Below are 21403 nucleotides of genomic sequence, written 5' to 3' on the forward strand. Positions count from 1 at the left end.
ATTGTTATTGGTTGCAAAATGGTTGATTTTAGTGAGTTTTGTATTTTTTGATTACATAATTATAGAACGTGTTTAGTCAGTGTTTTGTTGATTTCAGCTTTATTTAATAGAATATATTTTACTTTGAGTGCTTCTATAAAATGAACAAGTCGTACACATCTGCAGTTCTATGTTATACATTTTGACCTGTTATTGGTGCTCTGGAGCAAGCCTTGAATTACGTTTCATTAAAATGTTTTTAAAACATTACTTACACAGCAGACTGGTATTACTAGAATACAATTGTCTCCGTATGTCAAAATTTATATTACTGTTACACAGTAATAGAAATGAAATTAGCTGGTAATTCAGCCATGCACTCGAGCAAGCTTCGGTTACATTTTCTAAATCTACTGGAGAATCACTGCTCTGGTAGGATACAGTAGGGCCTACTTCCCTCTTGTGGCCAAGGAAAGATAATACACCTAAAATAATCTGCTTAAAACCGGAAGTTTCAGACGCCATGGAAACACATGACGCTGACTAGGTGCTGCTAAATTATCAGCTAGCTAGCGTCAAACGAATAGCTAGCTTCTGGTTAAATTAATGTATCGGAACGCCATGAAAGTGGTAGTTGAATTACAGCTTAGGGCGGTAAGACATTTTTGTTAATTCAACCAGTAAGCTACCTGCTTCCCAGGCAGTAGTTTACTTGTGGAGCGTCGTGTACAGTGGTGCATATAAATTGGCTATCTTGAGACTAAACTCAACTGTCTCTGTTCCAACACCTGCATATCTAGCTAACGTTATATTGTAAGCTTTCATGCAAGATATACATAACAGTAATGACATTCGGTGATATACTTGTGGGATTCACCCACAGTGTTTGATTTTGCCAGACTATATAATTTTGTGTAGCCTTGAGTGGACTGGTACTACTGCCTCTGCTATGAGGCCAGGGCTTTATGGCACAGATGGTGGTCATCATCATTGGAGAATTGTTGGTTCAAGCCCCAATTTGGATCTTCCTTTTCAATTGCTACATTGGAAATGGTGAACATGTATCCTAAATGTTTGCAAGCTGGTGTCGTTCATCATGACACCATAACCAGTTATTCATTACATTTCAGGTATCATGCCCTGGTGTGCATTTGCCAGCCAAGGATGACATCTACCTCAGTGTGTGCTTCATGAGCCAATACTGCAAGTCGGAGTGTCTCCCCCCTGTCTTCCCTCTCCTGTTTCGAGAGAAGATGAGATTTGAGAAAGTGGGTTAATGTGACACGTCTCTTCCTGATGATTCTAAACCAAGGGTGGCCTACCCCCTCTCCTGACGAGCTATCAGGAGTGCAGTCTTTTGTTCTAGCCCAGCTCTTGCACAGTATATACTAACCAGCTTTTCATCAGGGGCTTGTTTGTTGACTCAGGTGGGTTTGAGCAGGGCTAGAACAAAAGCCTGTATGCCCTGTAGCGCTCTTGGATGCCAGGAGGTTGGCACCATGCAGCGGTTCTATAAACTAGTAACAGATCAATTCTAAAATGGGAATGAACAAGATTTTCTAAATAAGATTTGTTCAGTTTCTGTTCCCATTCAGGTGTTCCACTATGCTGTTGACCCAGGAGATGTTGCAGAGATGCTGGAATGTAAGTTCTATTTTATATACCTGTAGGCCAGTGGAGGCTGGTGTGGGAGAGCTATAGGAGGACGGGCTCATTGTAATGGCTGGAATGGAATAGTATCAAACATATGGAAACCACGTTTGACTCCGTTCCATGAATTCCATTCCAGCCATTACAATGAGCCTGTCCTCCTATAGCTCCTCCCACCAGCCTCCTCTGCTGTAGGTCTATTTGATTCATTTTGCTACTACAATGTTAGATATTGTATGCTCATGTTCACCTACTGTGTGTTTGCTTATTTTTCCTCCCAGGTGAAACGGTCAAAGTTGAATTGGTACAGTTGATCCCCCCAGGTGCAGTAATCTTCAAAATGTTTAGAAATGACTTTGGTCCAAGTTTGTAAGCTAAGTGTTTAACTTTAACATGATACAGACACATTGTAGTCTAATACAGTGGTTCCCCACCCCAGTCCTCGAGTACCCGCAACAAGTTGATTCAACTTGTCAACTAATCAGCAGGCCTTCAATGAGTTGAATCGGGTGTTTTTCTGTCTGGGGCTACAACAAAAATTGGTGCGGTTCGGGGTACTTGAGGACTGGAGTTGGGAACCACTGGCCTAATACACCATAAGCAAGTTGATCATATCATAATATGCCATGTAGCAGCTGCTTTTATCCAAAGCAACTTGCAGTACAGTGAGCGAATACATTTTAGTGTATCTGACCCCAGCAATAAATTAACCCATGACCTTTGTTCTTACTAACTAACTGAGCCACACAGGACTGCAATGATTGACCTCTGTGTGCTTTGCTGCAGTGGGGGAGGCCCTGGCCTGCTTTGAGGAGGACTCCAGACGCTTCCTATTCCCAGAGCCCAAACTGGTTCCTTCCTTCTCTGGAGTGGACAGAGAGGTTCTCATGACACGCTCCATTTGCTTCCCTGTAAGTAGGAGAGAGCTTACACCATCACTATGGAGATCTAGGCTATAGTCCTGCTACAGTGAGATGTGTGAGACAGGGATGTTTCACTGGACACTGATTGATAGGTCCGATTACGACAGTACAAAGGCAGCATACCTGCACAGAGAGGATACAATTTACCTTGATGCATTAAGCTGCTCTTCTAACTAGTGGATTGGGCCAGTATCCATTCAAATCATCCAATTTCTCTCATAATCCCCAGGGCATTGCTCCAAGGTTAGAGTTCTCCACCAGAACAACCATCAGTGAGTGCTCTGCGAATGCCGGGGTCAACAGCACCCATCTCAGCTCTCCGATGGTAATGTTTTCACTTTACATCATTAGCACTCTCCATAGACTTCCACTTAATGTTACGGTTCAAGGTTTCTCTATTCCAGGGAACCCACTGTTAGCCTGGTCCCTGATCTTTTTGTGCTTTCGTGACAACTCCTACAGTCACAATGCTGATATGGGACCAGGCTAACCCATTGTAGGCCATTGTGCAGGACTTTATTTCAACCACTTATTCCCATTGGACCAAGTGCCAAGATTGAGAAACACTGAGCATATCGAATAATACTTTGCTCATTTGTTCACAGAGGATAGTGGTGCCAAAGAAACGCACTAAAAGGTCCCGAAAGGGGCATCGGGGAGGAGATTGGGACGGTGCCCGGTGGGCACCAGTGATGCCCAGATCACGCTCCCTCTCCCCGTACAAAGCCAGCCAGATGGACAGTTGTCATGGAAACATGGGGCGGCTGGCACAGCTCAGTTTGGGTTCCAGTTGGGATATAGATGAGGAGTTTTTACCCCATCATGTAAGTATATTTTACTGGTGCTGGTGTGAGCTGTCATGATGACAAATGACAGTATGACATCTGCTATATCATGCCAGTGAGTCAGCAACAAATTCATACATAGGTATTGATGTGTGTTCATGTTATATTCTTTTTTGTGTTTGCTTGTGTGTGTGTGTGTGTGTGTGTGTTTGTGTGTGCGTGTTTGTGTGTGTGTGTGTGTGTGTGTGTGTGCATTAATGTATGGTATTACAGACAGCAGGTGGCAGAGAATAGCTCACTGTTATTTGTAGTGTGGAATATTCCCAGGTGTGGTTTTATCCTCGACCCACCCAGTCATGTAGCAATGATTTCCTGTACCGGACATAACACTCTTTTATTGAGATGATTACATTCACATTCAGTGGTGCAGCTTTGTTGAAAAAGGAAATAGGACATTGAACTCAACTCATCAATCCATCCACCTTTGGACACTAGCGCCAAATAAAACCAACCATTCATTCCGTTTGGAAAATGATAGGATCATTTCAGACTTTGGACTCCCAACTGAATCAAATAGTTGTTATTGTTTTTTACCCCTGCTTTGCTCTATTCTTCTCCTCCTGTCCTTAGAAAAGCGACCCCTGGCTTGGGACTGGCAACTCCCCCACACCCCACCTCTCCCCTGTCATGGCCAGACCCACCCTGAACAACGGCTCCTCTCCTGGTCTCCCGCGGTCCCCATCCTCTGACACAGACAATCTCCTGGACTACCCCCCAGGTCCAAGCCAACGATGTTCCCTGGCTAACATAGGGGGGTCCCCTACACCCAGCCCTTCCATGCTTTGGCGCTCCTACAGGGAAAGCTCAAGACAAAATGGGTATGTCGAGCTTACTTGACATATTTTGATGTAAGCTCTTGGCTCCTACAAGGAGCGTAATGCCATTGACAAATGTCCTCCATCTCACTTGGTCCAGGGAAAGTATTTTACAGATGGCACCAGTTGAGGCCAGGCCTGACCTTATCCTGATCCTCTTGTCTATTTCTATGTCCAGGTCACACCCCAGCTCCCAGGGCATGTGGGAGGAGGTCCAACACCGCGTCCGAGGACTCCTTACCACCCCTAGAGCAGTGCACAGACTCACCCATGTGAGTAAAACACATGTCACATTCATCTGCAGTGGGTGCATTGGAAACAGCAATCACACCAGCAATTGAGCCCAATTTAACCTTGACAAGATTGAACAGTAACTTAAATTGACCAGTTACTACAGCTTCGTTGAGCTTGCCTGGCACAATGGCAGCAATAGAATAGTTGTAAAATGGCAAACCCAGCCCAGCTGGTACTCCAGGCAGGCTAGAACGAACACTAAAAGTATAGCCTAGTATTTGAACCCAGCTCTGCAGTCAAGCCTGATCCCTACACTTTGTTTGGAAGCTAATGTTTTGACAATGTTATAACTTGCCTCATCCTCGGCTCGCATCACCCTCATTTCAAGAATAATTTCAAGTGTTAGTAATTCCCTAAAAGTTTAGTAAAGCGTCTGGCTGCCGTAGAGCTATGAATGGGTAGGAGAATACACCAGATAGAAATGGGAACTGGAACTCCAGCAGAATGACCGAAATCAATTTAGTCATATGCAGACTCCACCGCTCTCTCGCTCTCTCCCTCCTCACCCTCTCCTTTTCTCTCCCCTTTCCTCTTTGCTTGCCCTCTATCGCTCTCCTTTCTCCATTCTCTTTGGCTATAGTGTGATGTAGTAGCCCAGGTCTGTTTTTGTACAGTCTTGCCAACCGCTCGTCCCTTATTGTTAATGACAAGGTACTGTAACATAAACAGATATATTATTTGTGTTTTTATATGTGAGATTAAGCTAGTAATGTGGTGTGTATTTGTGAGAAATCAGTGCTAATGTATTGGTCGGTTCTCAGGGGGCCACAGACTCCGAGATAGACGAGGTGCTAGCCCGGAGGTCCATCTCCCCTAACCCATGCCCACCCTAGGGAGTCAGTGGGGAACAGCCTGGGAAGGTAAGAGGGAATAGTCAGATAGCCTCGCTGCACTGGCGTGTCACACTGTATTCAAACAAGCCTAAGTCTCTTCTTCTTTCCATGAATTACCATGACAGTATTGTATCACAATTATGATAACACAGTATGATCTCTACCTGCCCTTAAATCAGCAAGTCCAATTAATAATTGCCATTGATCTGCATCGGGCCCCCTGTAGCTCAGTTGGTAGAGCATGGCGTTTGCAACGCCAGGGTTGCGGGTTCGATTCCCACGGGGAGCCAGTATGAAAAATGTATGCACTCACTAGCTGTAAGTCGCTCTGGATAAGAGCGTCTGCTAAATGACTAAAATGTAAATGTATTGATCAATATTTGAATACCTTTACATCTCTGTATTGAATGACAGTAGAAGGCCCGTCTAGAAATATTTCAATCAGTGCAATAAATAGTTCAATCAAAGTTGGCGTTCCAGGGATTTTGATTGGATTTTCCTGCGTTATTTCCAGGGGTGGCGTTCAATCAACAACAGCTTTATCTTCTATACAACCGGTGAAGAAGCCAAAGTGTCCAGTTCATTTCGGCATTGATTTCATACGATAATAATGTCATAATTCACTCTGTGTGTGTTACGATTCGATGAAATGAAGTGTTAAGGGATACACTGGGCTATTGAAGAGAAGTGATTACCAGAATTGAAAAGCATCTCATTATATTACAGTTTTTCTCCATTGGTTTGGCTCATTTCTTGAAACAGAAATTACATTCTCAAAACTCTAAGATCATTTGGCAAAACAGTCTTACAGTTCAGCACAACACTATAGCTCACTTGCAAAAGCTCATATCTCTCCTAAAACTGTTCACTCATGCTTCAAAACTAAATTCCTTTCCCATATAAGGAGTCAGTGCCACGAAAATGGCAAAGATCCTTCTCAATTGCTTTGGCTCATTTCTTGAAACAGACCGGACGTTCTCAACACTCTTGGTGCTTTAGCCAAAATAACGTGGATGGTTCGGCACAACACCATGGTTCACCTGCAAAAGCTCATACCTCTCCCAAAACAGTTCACGCATGTGTCAAAACTAAATTTCCTTCTCATTTAAACAGTCAGTGCCCCCAAAATGCTTCGTCCCTTTGGCATTGTGTAAGCACTGCAAGTCAAAATGTTTAGATGTTTTGTCACTATGGCAGAGGACCATTGAAATATCCCTCATGTCCACCTTTCAGTCTTAGCCCAGTCCTTCATTGACAATGGTTACTGTACTGTTTTTTGTCTAGCTAACAGAATACAATTGTGTATAAAACTGAAAAAAATAAATAGGATTTTAGGGTAAGAGTAGCCTCCAAGGTTTGACATCACACATTGCACTCATACTGCCAAGGAAATTGTAACCATTATCATTCACACACATAAAGTAACTTCCATACATCAGAGTAAAAAGAAAATGTATACAGCATAATATACTGTAATATAAACACACAAACAAAAAACAATGAAAATTATATGCAGCCTACAGTGCTGTAAATAAAGCTGGAGTTTCACAACTAACAGTTCTTCACTGGTCGCTGTCCTCACCCTCCTGGCCATCCACACGCTGCTGTCTGTCTGGCCACAGATTCTCGTCCACATCACAGCGTATATTCTCCCTTGCGATGCAACGAGGGAAGAAACGGCGTGCATGTCGCAACCATCCCCTACACTGATCTCCTGTAATATCCTCACACGCAGCGTCCATTGCATGGAGCAGGGACCTCTGATCTTGAGCCCGATGCTCATACACTCTCCACCTCCAAGCGGAGAAATACTCCTCAATAGGATTGAGGAAAGGAGAGTAAGGTGGTAGGAACACCATGACCATCCTTGGATGAGTAGTGAACCAGGCCCTGATGAGCGGGCCACGGTGGAAATTCACATTGTCCCATACAATGACATATTGTGGTAGGTGAGGCCCTACGAGACCGCTCTCATTTTCAGGGATCAAATCAACATGAAGGCGGTCCAAGAAGATGAGGAGCTTCTGTGTATTGTATGGGCCAAGACTGGGGATGTGAGTGGCCACACCATTCTCCGATATGGCAGCACACATAGTTATATTGCCCCCTCGCTGGCCTGGGACATCCACCATGGCCCGGTGGCCAATAATATTACGGCCACGTCTTCGGCCCTTGGCCAGGTTGAAGCCAGCTTCATCCACAAACACGAGGATGTGATGGGTCTCGTTTCCTTCCAATGCCATTATTCTCTACAATAGCGTAAAAAAAGAAAACATCAAATCAGTCATACAGAAGAGTCATACACTACAGTTACAGACAATTACATAGGAATGTTCTATGTTCTCCACAAGTTCAATATACTACTGGCCACTACTCCAGTGGTTCCAAACCTGGGGTACATGTACCCCTATGCAGAGGTACTACAGGGGGTATTTGACAGAAAGGGGAGGGGGGAAATCATCAATAACTAGACTTACTGAAATGTTACAGTAAAACCCACAGTATTAGATAGATTTACATGGGAGGCACTAATTGCAGCTCTTTGACCCCTTTTCTTATTGTATGTTATATTCTTCAAAATAAGGATTATAATGATAATTGCATCATACAGTAAGCTGCAGTTTTTAGGCGAAATGTTGAAGTCAGATAAATCAAATACTTCCATACCTGGATTACCTGGATACACAAATCAGGTAAAGTGGGTACTGAAGCCAAAAAAGTTTGGGAACCACTGCTTAATTGTAAAAATGTTATAATGATGGACAACCAGTAACTGACTTACATGTACATACTGGTACCGCAGCTCTTTCACTCTATCAGAGTTCCTCTCAAATGGTACCCTGTAAATTTGCTTCATTGTCATCTGATGCTTCTTCAATATCCGGTCTATTGTGGAGATGCTTATAGAGTTGACATTTTGGAATATGGCATTGTCTTGTAGGATTGCAGCGCGGATCTGTCTCAATGTGATGGCATTATTTGCCATCACCATGTTACAGATCTCTTGTTCTTGTTGTTCATTGAGAAGTTTTCCTCTGCCACCTGTGCAAGGTTGTCGTCCAATCCTAGATATAGAAGTCAAAGGACAACACTCCATTCGTAATGTATACCTTATGTATTCCTTACAGAATGAGTTACCTATGTAATTGTATTGTTGTTTTACTTACAGTAACTTTACCACAATTCTAATGCATCACTGCACAGTGACTGGAATACTACTGTAAACTGTCTCATCAATACTGTAGAAAATAAACTATTCCATAGTTTATTTTCTCCAATGTTTTTCTTGTCATTTTTAGTATCATAACATCCCATTGAGGTAAGATATTACTGTAGGCCTATCACACACACACACTAAATGAATAGGTAAATATGTAAATAAATATATTTCTTGCTCTATGCACAGTGTCCTGTCCTATACAACATATAATTCCATCATTGACTGACTACATACCTGTTTTCCCTGCGAAAGGTTTGGATGATGGAGGAGACTGTTGAGCGAGGCACATTAGGCTGCACTCGGCGACCTGCCTCCGCCATTGTGAGGCCATGGTTGATGACATGGTCTATAATTGTGGCCCGAATTTCATCCGGGACAGCATGGTGTCTTCGTGCTCCTCGGCCTCTTCCCCCTATTCCACCACCACGCACCCTTACTCCTCCTCCTCCTCTTCTTCTTCCTCTTCCTCGAGCAGGCAGTTGCCCTTGTTCATTTACTTGGCCAGGTGCCTCCATGTTCAGAAATTGTACTGGTCCTGCATGGTCAAGCTCTTTACATACATGTTTGGCAGCATTCACAGTCATGGACAGCACCTGTCAGGTAACTAAACATACTGTTTGATTGGTCATCTGAGATGTGTGAAACTCCTCCTTCGTTAGTCAAGTTCTAGTTTCACCTGACTGTCAATTGCTGTAATAAATTTATCAAATGTTCCAAGGGATTCATATATGGTATTCATGGTATTATGTTCTTGACTAATTTTGACAATTGAACAGACTATTGTGCATGTGATGACTTATACAATGAAATGACGCTGACACGTTTTGGAGCGAACAACCATTAGACTGAGAATCAACAATCAGTTTAGATCAACAAGATCTATTCACTTGGAAATTGTGCTAAATGTAGGCTACCTGTACTTAATCATTTGCAAAGATGTACTGAGACATTGAGACATGTACTTAGACATTTGCAATTTGATGAAATGAATGAGAAATTCAATTCTGTTGTGAACAATTGCCAAGTGGTTTGGAGGTTTGTCCATGTAGTTTTGAGAATGTAATTTCTGTTTCAAGAAATGAGCCAAACCAATGGAGAAAAACTGTAACTCTAATGTTTTTAGGCATTTATTTATGGTATTGACTTGACGCAGAAACCATAGAAATGCATATCATTATAGTTGTGTTCTGTGGACATGGACATTTTGTGTGAATAAAAAGTTGTGTGTTATCTAATAAAAAAAACATGAATTTCTCAGCCTCATCATGTACAGTATTTGAATCTATAAGCTATGGTACATTAACATCATATTGTTACTCTCGGGTGTGTTCAAAAGAGTGAAACCTTCACAACGTTGCGGATAGAACTGTAACATTTAGAGCAGACTGGATTGCCTATTCTCCATGACAAAGAAGAATATCTGCTCAACACAATGTATTTCTATCTGAACATTAAGTCATTTCGCACCTTCCTGAATGAGCCCCTGGCTTCTAGCCAGCAGACGGGCTGACTTTGTGGAGTCCTCAGGTGCATCAGTGGAAAGACAATAGGAATTATGGGTAGGGCGATAGCATGTCTCAGGGGAAATAGCCGTCCAGCTGATTATATATTACTAAATTGACTGGCTGCTTCAGGAACATTCTGTTCCATCACTGTACCTTTCTAAGCTATGATAGTTATATAACTAGACTAGAGGATCTGAAACCACAACCTGTGGTATAATAATACAGTGACTGCAGTATTTCAAATGGTGTGCTAAGGCGTTCTTGTAGATAAAAACAAGGTTGTACAGTAACTAAAGTATGCACATCCAAGGTCAGGTGCTGGACAGGAAGAAACAAGTAAATGAAAGCCGTAATGTCCACAACTCTGTAATTCTCCATTCTTTAAAAGAGAAACGCCCAAGTTATATTTTTCTTTACTAGCTTGCAGTGAGATACATCTAGTACATGTTGATTCATATACTGAAGTGATTTGTGGACTGTACACACTTTAGCCATTGATTGTTGTTGATCTCATCATAATGTGCTTTTGAAATGTACAGAAGAACCTGATTCACAAGCTTTATTTTGAGCCACATCGGATCAATTAAATGTTAGTTACATCGCCCTTGACTTGCTTTCCTATACTTAATATCTCACCAACTTGTGGCAGTTTCAATAATCCCATGCCTCAAGGATGAAAAAATTTAATAAATTGAGATGGAGGTTATTATAGTTTTTTAAAATTACGTTAAGGCTCAGGAAGGATATCTCTAAAGTAAGGCTACACAAAATCATTCATTTGTTGGACCACACAAAGTTATTACAGAATACCTTTTATGAGCTGTTTGGAAGGCTTTGTATCTAACTAAGGTTTCATGGTTGAGGTTGGAATTGTACTAACTGCATTCAATTGAATTCCTGGATTCTACTGCTGGATCTTCCAAAACATTGCCTCAGAGGCCCCACAGTTATTTGTTTCTCTGACAAACAAACATTAAGCTTTTATAGTTAGCGTTCGCTATCAGAAAGCCTTTATTGTCAAGATAATCCTTATTAAATCCTTAAGTCAGCCATCCTCTTTAGCAATTCATTATGAAAATATTTCCAAATATTTCACAGTATTCAAAACTCAAAAACCTCATTGTTGTGCCCATCAACTCTACTTTCTTACTGAAGTCCATTGGTCACTTGAAAAATATATACAGCAAGTCTATGTTCATTACAAGTTTTCCACTGTATTTCTTTGTAATATTGCTTCATGCAATTAAAATATAAACATGGATGAATGATATAAAGTTAAGATGTTTGGCACATATTGTAAAGCTTAAGAACATTCACTTTCACCAACAGGGGACACACAAAACTGTCAAGAATTTTATGGGTTGGGGTTATCTTTGTATGCATTTCTTTGAATGTATTTTGTACCCCCCCCCCAGATTTTTTTGGGAAAAAACTAAATAAAAACTTTGTCACAAAAATAAAGAATTTAGATAAAAATGAACACATTTGAAAAGAGTAAACATCTTCTGAAGGACAAACAAAGTGGAACACTGTAGTTTATAAAGGTCTGTTTGAATCTTTGCAATATACAGTGTATTGAACGTCAGGAATATAGTTGTATTTCTTCTTCCATGCTCTTTTTTGCAATACATATACACAGCTCAGCCCGGCGATATATTATTTCAGTTACACACACACTGTAGCTATGAATTTCAAAAGCTCTGGCTCTTGTCGTCCCCCTTGTTCCCTCTATGTAAAAACATTAACAAAAGTATTGATTCATTCAAAAGTGACTGTGTTCATTGTTGGCACTATGTCAACATAACGATGGAAGCTCTTTTGGTTAAAGAGAGAATGGGTCCGTCCGAAGGGGCACCCTATTCGCTACATAGTGCACTACTTTAGACCAGGGCCTAGTTAGGGAATGCACCCTATTCCCTACATAGTGCACTACTTTAGACCAGGGCCTAGTTAGGGAATGCACCCTATTCCCTACATAGTGCACTACTTTAGACCAGGGCCTAGTTAGGGAATGCACCCTATTCCCTACATAGTGCACTACTTTAGACCAGGGCCTAGTTAGGGCATGCACCCTATTCCCTACATAGTGCACTACTTTAGACCAGGGCCTAGTTAGGGAATAGGGTGCCATTTCAAATACAGCAGAGCTCATTTTAAGGGCTGCTGAGGATTTCCGCTGATAATCGGGGACAGTGCTGGAAAGAGCATCAAGAGTGAACAGATGGTGGTGGCTGATATTGCTACAGATGTAGGATCTTAATTTGAGCCAGTGTGCTACAGCAGGAAAAGAATCCTGCAGCAATAATCCTGCAGCAACAGGAAATGTTGGTCGCAGATCTGTTTGTGCTAGACGTGACAATGAACATTGGTGTTGGCAAGACAGCACAAACAGATCTAGAACCAAGCTACAAACAGGACGGAACCACCAGGCTAAACATCTAGCAGCAATGGCACTTCTTTTCTCCCCCCCCCCCCCTCCCTTTCCTCCTAAAACTGGGAGATCTCGGTGAAGGAGATGGCGTCGGTTTTGTCGATGGTGAAGCCACCGTTGACGTAGGACTTCTTCTCACACTCCTCGTCATCCAGCCTGGTCTCCGGGGCAAAGGGGTTGGTCACGTCCGAGGTGACGTCCATCCTCTCCAGCTCCCGCATGGACAGCTTCTGGACGATGCCAGCTCCATAGGCATCCCCCAGCACGTTGATCATGGTGCGGAAGCGGTCTCTGAAATGGTGAGTGAACATTGTCCGTTGTGATAATCAGTTAGTTAAAGATACTGAAGACTTTGCAATATGATACACTGCGGGTCAACTTCCTGCGTACAGTCATCAAACAAGAACCAAATGTAATCTGCCAAGACTGCCCCTCCTGGGCATTGTTTAAGGGATGGCACAAATTGAGAAGAGAATGTAGTGACAGTCTTGGCAGATTTACTGTATGTTTTTGTTGTTGTCTCCACTGCGTATGGTGATGTTATATTGCTGAGTCTACCTTTAAAACGTCACACCATTGTATTCATCACTAAAACAATATTTTCTCTTGACAATATTTCACTCAAGGTATTACTCACAGCAGCCAATCCACAGCAATAATTAAAGTGACATCATTTGCCGGTAGTCCAACGGCAGTCAGAACAATCACCATGGTAACAAAGCCAGCGTTAGGTACACCGGCGGCTCCGATGCTGGCTACAGTTGCTGTTATACTGAAATCAGAGGAAACAGTCAATTACCATCTTTGCAATTCCCTTACCTTGACATATTATTAGGTCATTAACTTGATGCTTGATTATGGTTGAGTTTCCAGTGTGAAGTCAGTTTTGTCACACACAAATACGTTTTTCCTTACATCACTCAGTGGCATACTCATTCTGAGCAGCTGAAGTCTGAGACCACCAAATACTTTCCATCTGATTATAAATATGCTATGACACTTTCACCTGCCCAAAATGAGTACATAGAATACACAATCTCCTGACAACCCAGGGTGTTGGTGACTTGCCTGATGGTGACAATCTGACCCACATCAAGATCGTAGTCGTTGAGCTGGGCAATGAAGATGGCAGCGACCGCCTCGTAGAGAGCCGTACCGTCCATGTTGATGGTGGCGCCCACGGGCAACACGAAGCGGGTGATCCTCTTGTCGATCCGGAGGTTCTCTTCGGCACAGCGGAAGGTGACAGGCAGGGTGGCAGAGCTAGAGGGAGGTAGCATTTAGGTTAAAGAAGGATGGATGGATGATTGGATGGGTAGGTGGATAATTGGACGGATGGATGGAAGAACAGACAGATGGATGGATTGGATAGATAGATGTATTATATTAATAGATTAATAAATAGATATGTCAGCCATTACTGCTATACTTTGATATATACAACATATTGTATGATCCCCAATAGTGACTGAGGCTTACCTGGAAGAGATCATGAGAGCAGTGACCAGTGCCTGGGCCATCCCCAAGGCAAAGGTATACGGGTTCTTCCTCACGATGACAAAGTAGATCAGCGGCAGAAAAATGGTAGAGTGGATAGCTAGGCTGAGGAGAAAAGTAAAACATTACAAAGAAGTGTTTGATTTTGACTCATTGTAAGAAATAGCTGACTAACCCCTGGGGTTAACTGGGGACTAAAACTCTTCTCCTCCAGTTTATAATAACAGAATAACCAAGGCTGAATCCCAAATGGCACCCTACTCCCTTTATAGCCCATAGGCTTCTGGTCAAAAGTAGTGCACTATATAGGGTACGGGGTGCCATTTAGGACTCACAGGACTGCGTTCCCCTTCACTAGACTCTGAAGAATAATTTTCCTGGTCACCCAGAAGCATAATTCTGTCCGTGAAATTTACGGTTGGACAGGCGTTCGCTAAAGGCCTCATTACCGCATCTGCAGGTTGAGCAGTTTTAAATGTCCTTGGTTCTTATCTGTGCCGGGACAGAGATAGCTTTTACAGTACCTTTGCAGAAAAACTGGACCCTAATGCCAGCTATAAATCTACCATTGTTGTGGAGAGAGAGAGAGAGAGAGAGAGAGAGCGAGAGAGAGAGAGAGAGAGAGAGAGAGAGAGAGAGAGAGAGAATGCTGGTTCAGGCTCACCCACTCAACACTGTCACCATGTACAGGCCCAACTTCCTGAAGATCTCCCAGTCTTCTACCTCAATGATCTTGGCAGCGATGAGGAAGAGTATCCCCACTGGCATGTAGCTGTAATAATAACAATGGTTATGTTAATGCTATCAACATTTCCACCATCACCTCCACCACTGGAATAGCATTAAAACTACAGTATATTCATATAATAGCATAGAAAATAGCTAATGTGAACTACAATATTCTAAACATTTCTAGTGTAACTAAGTGAGATGCAGGGTGAATTTTAAGAAGAAGAAGAAGAAGAAGAAGAAGAAGAAGAAGAAGAAGAAAAAAAAGTATTCATAAAGATAGCCTGTAGACTAGACTGTACTTATGTCACGTTCACGTGCTAGTCGGACCTAGAAAACGCTGGTTGTAGTTATACATTTGCCGTGTTCAACCAGTTAGCAAGTTGAAAATGTCCAAGTTCCAACTAGCACGTGAATTCAGCAATACGTACCACATGATATTCTGGACTAGCCTCATGGTGGCCTGTAGTTACATACCACATGATAATCTGGACTAGCCTCATGGTGGCCTGTGGTTACATACCACATGATAATCTGGACTAGCCTCATGGTGGCCTGTAGTTACATACCACATGATAATCTGGACTAGCCTCATGGTGGCCTGTAGTTACATACCACATGATGATCTGGACTAGCCTCATGGTGGCCTCGTTTAAAGCATCAAAGAACTCCAGCAGGATGCGTCCCCTTTCACCCATCTTGCCGATGACGAGGCCGAACGCCACACAGAACACGATGAGACCCAGCACGTTGATCCCATCAGAATATGACCCGACTATCAAATAGTCCTTGGTGATGTTCTACAGAGAGGAGAAATAAGGAAGCAAGTATAAAAATAGAAATCGATTTTGGTCAAAACATCCAATGGTGAAGTACTGTGTTTCAGTGGGCCGACAGCCATTTTCTTGTGCTTTTTCCTCAGAACACAACATATTGACCCCTGTCCACACAGTGGCATTATAATGTTCTACAGTCGTGGTCAAAAGTTTTGAGAATGACACATATTAATTTTCACAAAGTCTGCTGCCTCAGTTTTTATGATGTCAATTTGCATATACTACAGAATGTTATGAAGAGTGAACAGATGAATTGCAATTCATTGCAAAGTCCCTCTTTGCCATGAAAATGAACTTAATCCCCAAAAAACATTTCCACTGCATTTCAGCCCTGCCACAAAAGGACCAGCTGACATCATGTCAGTGATTCTCTCGTTAACACAGGTGAGAGTGTTGACGAGGACAAGGCTGGAGATCACTCTGTCATGCTGATTGAGTTAGAATAGCATTGTTCTTCCTCTGTTAACCATGGTTACCTGCAAGGAAACACGTGCCATCATCATTGCTTTGCACAAAAAGGGCTTCACAGGCAAGGATATTTCTGCTAGTAAGATTGCACCTAAATCAACCATTTATCGGATCATCAATAACTTCAAGGAGAGAGGTTCAATTGTTGTGAAGAAGGCTTCAGGGCGACCAAGAAAGTCCAGCAAGTGCCAGGACCGTCTCCTAAAGTTGATTCAGCTGCAGGATCGGGGCACCACCAGTGCAGAACTTGCTCAGGAATGGCAGCAGGCAGGTGTGAGTGCATCTGCACGCACAGTGAGGCGAAGACTTTTGGAGGATGGCCTGGTGTCAAGAAGGGCAGAGAGGAAGCAACTTCTCTCCAGGAAAAACATCAGGGACAGACTGATATTCTGCAAAAGGTACAGGGATTGGACTGTTGAGGACTGGGGTAAAGTCATTTTCTCTGATGAATCCCCTTTCCGATTGTTTGGGGCATCCGGAAAAAAGCTTGTCCGGAGAAGACAAGGTGAGCGCTACCATCAGTCCTATGTCATGCCAACAGTAAAGCATCCTGAGACCATTCATGTGTGGGGTTGCTTCTCAGCCAAGGGAGTGGGCTCACTCACAATTTTGCCTAAGAACACAGCCAAGAATAAAGAATGGTACCAACACATCCTCTGAGAGCAACTTCTCCCAACCATCCAAGAACAGTTTGGTGACGGACAATGCCTTTTCCAGCATGATGGAGCACCTTGCCATAAGGCAAAAATGATAACTAAGTGGCTCGGGGAACAAAACATCGAAATGTTGGGTCCATGGCCAGGAAACTCCCCAGACCTTAATCCCATTGAGAGCTTGTGGTCAATCCTCAAGAGGCGGGTGGACAAACAAAAACCCACAAATTCTGACAAACTCCAAGCATTGATTATGCAAGAATGGGCTGCCATCAGTCAGGATGTGGCCCAGAAGTTAATTGACAGCATGCCAGGGCGGATTGCAGAGGTCTTGAAAAAGAAGGGTCAACACTGCAAATATTGACTCTTTGCATAAACTTAATGTAATTGTCAATAAAAGCCGTTGACACTTATGGAATGCTTGTAATTATACTTCAGTATACCATAGTAACATCTGACAAAAATATCTAAAAACCCTGAAACAGCAAACTTTGTGAAGACCAATACTTGTGTCATTCTCAAAACTTTTGACCACGACTGTACAAGTTGATCTGTGGTCATAGCCATCACACTCGATGTGGGTGACCAGGTGTAGACACACCAAAGCTCATCTGAAGAAAGACTGAAATGGGGCACATTTTCATACCACAAAAGATTGTGATTGGATAGATAAACATCTGATGAACTCTAATCAAGTAGAAAAAGAAGACCGGGCTTGCCAGCTTCGGTCCTATCAAATCACAGCTCTTGACACACAGGCGGATAAACATATGGAAACAGTAACACCTACCTCTGGGGGGAAAATGGTTGCCATGACAGTGGTAGAGAGAGGAGGGAACATTGTAGTTGTAGTGTTCACCTTCACTTTAGAGGGTTCCAGCTCTTTGCGCATTGTCTTGTACTGGAATGACATGGTTGAATTGAAATAGTAACATTTGACATGGTTATTTTTGAATGTAGGATCATGTTTTCTCCTCAAAGAGCAGTGATTGTATAGCCTCCCCCCAGATTTGTTTGAGCTGTCTTGCCAATTCTCATAAGAGTTGACAAGACAGCACAAACAGATCTGGGACCAGGCTAGTGACCGTAAGCTTGAATGTACAAATAAGACAATGACTCTTACCTGTTGGAAACAAGCCTGTACTATGTTTTCAGGAAACATGTTTCTGTGGAGGGAATGGGACAAATGTTGAGATGTCAACAATGTGAGACAAATGTGGAAATGTTATACACTGCATCTCTGACTGATGTAGAATGGGCCTTTATAGAAATTCTATCAAACTAAATATCATGTTCATCTATTATGACGGTAAAATTCAGTGTTTCCCCGCTGCTAAATTGGTTCGGTTCAGCCACCCCTCCCCTCCCCTCCCCCACACTAACTTTGCCACCGCTGCTGACAATAATCCTAGGGGAAACACTGGAAGTGTAGCTGTCACCTGACAAGATCCAGTAGCGTGTCGACTGTGTTGACGTTTTCTGTGATCTCTGTCCTGTCGATGTGTTCTGCCTCCTGAGAGACGCCAGGTTTGATGGCTATCACCAATGCAATACCTGAAAAACATGTTAACCATCATTCAATATTCAAATGTCACACTTCATAACAAATGGGGGAACAGCGGAAAGGGAGTGAGACCAGGTGCTTTTAACTCACCCAGAATGACTGCAATGATGGTGGTGGACAAGTAATAAACCACAGCCCTCAAACCTATCTTTCCGGAAACATCCGAATCCAGGGCGGCCACTCCTGTGAACACAAACAAGACCGAGAAACAATTGACCTGTTCACCCAAAGGAAGCATGTCTGTCAACAAGTCCTCTCAATGACTAGGACTATTTTAGTTGTCTTTGAATAAGATATCTTATCTGTGCCCATTCTTCTCTGATGGCCCCCTTCATTAAACAAAATAGAAATAGAGCTGTTGAGATACAATTCATCCCAAGTTACCGGTTATCATGCTAGAGATGATGAGGGGTAGGATGACCAGCTTGAGCATCCGCATCAGGATATCTCCCGGGAATCCAAAATACTGCTTTTCGAGGTGGGAGAGAGAGGCATATTCCCTGACCACCACCCCAAGGCCTATCCCTGAGAAAGAGAGAGAGAGTGACAGAGAAAGAGATGAATAAGGTTGGTTTACGCAGGTTAGTTCAATACAAGGTTTGTTCAACACATCACAAGTTTAGTTCCCAGTTCCCACACTACCCATTCACTGAATATGAAGCATTTTTACTGTGGAAATGTAATGGGAGAGGGAGAGATATATATAATAATGACAAAAGGAACAACATTGGTGTTCGACCTGCATGCCATGTCAAATTAAAATGTAAACGTAACTATTATTTAAGAGCTGTCAAGTAGGCTACCACAGTATTATGACTATGTGACTTCTCCTTTGTAGTTTATGGGCAAGGTGTTACATAACTTTTGCCTTGCACAGGGTTTCATGACAGGGGTTTAAGGTTGTGACATTGAGGAAAACACTTTAGCCGTAAGCTGCTAAACAGCTTTTATAAGTGTCATTGTGTCTTGCCTTTTATAAAGCTCATTGTGCATCGCTGGGGAGGGGGGGGGGGGGTCGTCCATAAACATCCATAAACGTCACATACAGTGTATCCTCCCCACTCTGTGTGTTATCAATTAAAAATAAACCCTCATGGTATATTGTACTGTATAGAAGTTGTTCCACACCAGTGGTTTGGTGGTGGTGGCAATGGTGGTGATAGTAATGGTGGTGATTATGATGGTGGTGGTAGTAATGGTGGTGATAATGATGGTGATGGTGGTGGTGGTGTGTATGGTGGTGGTGGTGGTGAGGATGGTGGTAATGGTGGTGATAATGATGGTGGTGGTGAGGATGGTGGTAATGGTGGTGATAATGATGGTGGTGGTGAGGATGGTGGTAATGGTGGTGATGATGATGGTGGTGGTGAGGATGGTGGTAATGGTGGTGATAATGATGGTGGTGGTGAGGATGGTGGTAATGGTGATGATAATGATGGTGGTGGTGAGGATGGTGGTAATGGTGGTGATAATGATGGTGGTGGTGAGGATGGTGGTAATGGTGGTGATAATGATGGTGGTGGTGAGGATGGTGGTAATGGTGGTGATAATGATGGTGGTGGTGAGGATGGTGGTAATGGTGGTAATGATGATGACGATGGTGGTGGTGGTGAGGATAGTGGTAATGGTGGTAATGATGATGATGATGGTGGTGAGGATGGTGGTAATGGTGGTGATGATGATGGTGGTGGTGGTAATTTTAAAAAACGAAATGTATTTATTTAATCCTTATTTTACCAGGTAAGTTGATAATAGTGGTGGTGATTGTGGTAATGGTGGCATGGTTGTGAGGGCTACTGGATGGGTCATGTTGACATACTGAGAACCAAATAAATCCAAATAGACAATGCACCAGCCCAGATTAATTTTTATGAAACGAACAAGTGATTCATATGTTATTATTATGTAATTACCATTTTACCATACAATTTCTATGTAAATATCTGGTAATTTATGTAAAATAATGTGATTCCTTCAAAATGGTAAACCCTCTCCATGCTGTTTTCATGGTTTAATTAAAAGATGAGTCAGGGGGGGACCTGATCCTAGATCAGCACTCCTAGTCAGAGACTATTTATCAATACAGGCCCCGTGGAGAGTAAAATCTTGCCACAACAGGACAGTTATTGGCATTACGGCAAAGCTAAATAACTTATGGTTATGAATGAAACATACATGCTGACGTCCAACAATCCCGCCCATGTAATAACGTAAGTACAGAAGTGGCATGAAAGGGGCTGCCTTGCTACTAAAGAGTAAGCATGGCCAGCAGTAGGGGCCACATAGTGTAGTAGTGAACTTTTATGTGCACTGTAAAGCGGTTACTGTGATTTTGACACTAGCTTACAGGCAGCTCGGTGGCAAGTACGATTCTGTATTTCATATTACAGTACACCTACTGTAAAATAAATACTGTATCGAAGCAAGTACTGTGTAATGACACAGTGCAATATCATACAATTGACTGTATTGTACTGTAAAAAAGTCATTTCTACCATAATCGGAATGGATGAATTAATGAAATTCATTGAGGAGAGCGGTTTGTATTTTACCCCAATTATAAGGGATTGGTGCAAGCAGGTTGGCTGCTCAGCAAACTGGTCTCAGAGCATTTTGTACGTAAATCCAAGACACTCAATTTAGTATGATATGTTATGTATTAATTTGTGGATGTTCATCACCCATTTCGTATGATATATGTTACGTATTACAATTCGTATTATATGTTACGAATTTGCAAAACGTACAATATGTTATAAATTTGCAAAACGTATGATATGTTACAAATTAGGTTAGGGGAAGGGTTAGCTAAGTATACTGAACAAAAATATAAACACATTATGCAACAATTTCAACAATTTGACTGAGTTCCAGTTCATATAAGGAAATCAGTCAATAGAAATAAATAAATTAGGCCCTAATCTATGGATTTCTAATAACTGGGCAGGGGCGCAGCCATGGGTGGGCCTGGGAGGAATTGGCCCACCCACTGGGGTGCCAGGCCCAGCCAATCAGAATGAGTTTTTCCCCACAAAAGGGCTTTATTACAGACAGAAATACTCCTCAGTTTCATTAGCTGTCCGGGTGGCTGGTCTCAGACAATCCCGCACGTGAAGAAGCTGGATATGGAGGTCCTGGGCTGGCGTGGTCTGCGGTTGGAC

At 42.6% G+C, this 21403-nt stretch overlaps 2 protein-coding genes across 2 annotated transcripts in view; one reads left to right on the top strand and one right to left on the bottom strand.

Annotated features, from left to right (window-relative positions):
• Window positions 1-585: 585 nt before the first annotated feature.
• Window positions 586-6041, top strand: spata6l (spermatogenesis associated 6-like; the record flags this gene model as incomplete). The annotated part of the gene is made up of 11 exons (XM_084165555.1): window positions 586-633; window positions 1110-1247; window positions 1575-1623; window positions 1911-1952; window positions 2416-2540; window positions 2782-2877; window positions 3158-3376; window positions 3968-4215; window positions 4391-4484; window positions 5268-5366; window positions 5854-6041. The coding sequence occupies 10 exons, from the start codon at window positions 586-588 to the stop codon at window positions 5337-5339; spliced, it is 1131 nt and encodes a 376-aa protein (XP_084021681.1). The 3' UTR covers window positions 5340-5366; window positions 5854-6041.
• Window positions 6042-12551: 6510 nt separating this feature from the next.
• The window catches only part of LOC311132594 (excitatory amino acid transporter 3-like), a gene marked incomplete at both ends in the record, with an annotated part of 10672 nt that continues 1820 nt past the window's right edge, over window positions 12552-21403 (bottom strand). Inside the window, 11 exons of the mRNA XM_084165847.1 lie at window positions 12552-12786; window positions 13133-13267; window positions 13564-13758; window positions 13975-14097; window positions 14657-14764; window positions 15337-15521; window positions 17469-17579; window positions 17802-17844; window positions 18118-18232; window positions 18333-18425; window positions 18627-18767. Of these exons, the coding sequence (XP_084021973.1) occupies window positions 12552-12786; window positions 13133-13267; window positions 13564-13758; window positions 13975-14097; window positions 14657-14764; window positions 15337-15521; window positions 17469-17579; window positions 17802-17844; window positions 18118-18232; window positions 18333-18425; window positions 18627-18767 (1484 nt within the window). The remainder of the gene's footprint in view (window positions 12787-13132; window positions 13268-13563; window positions 13759-13974; window positions 14098-14656; window positions 14765-15336; window positions 15522-17468; window positions 17580-17801; window positions 17845-18117; window positions 18233-18332; window positions 18426-18626; window positions 18768-21403) is intronic.

Source organism: Coregonus lavaretus, assembly GCF_964263955.1.
Source record: "Coregonus lavaretus genome assembly, chromosome: 7".
Taxonomy (NCBI): domain Eukaryota; kingdom Metazoa; phylum Chordata; class Actinopteri; order Salmoniformes; family Salmonidae; genus Coregonus; species Coregonus lavaretus.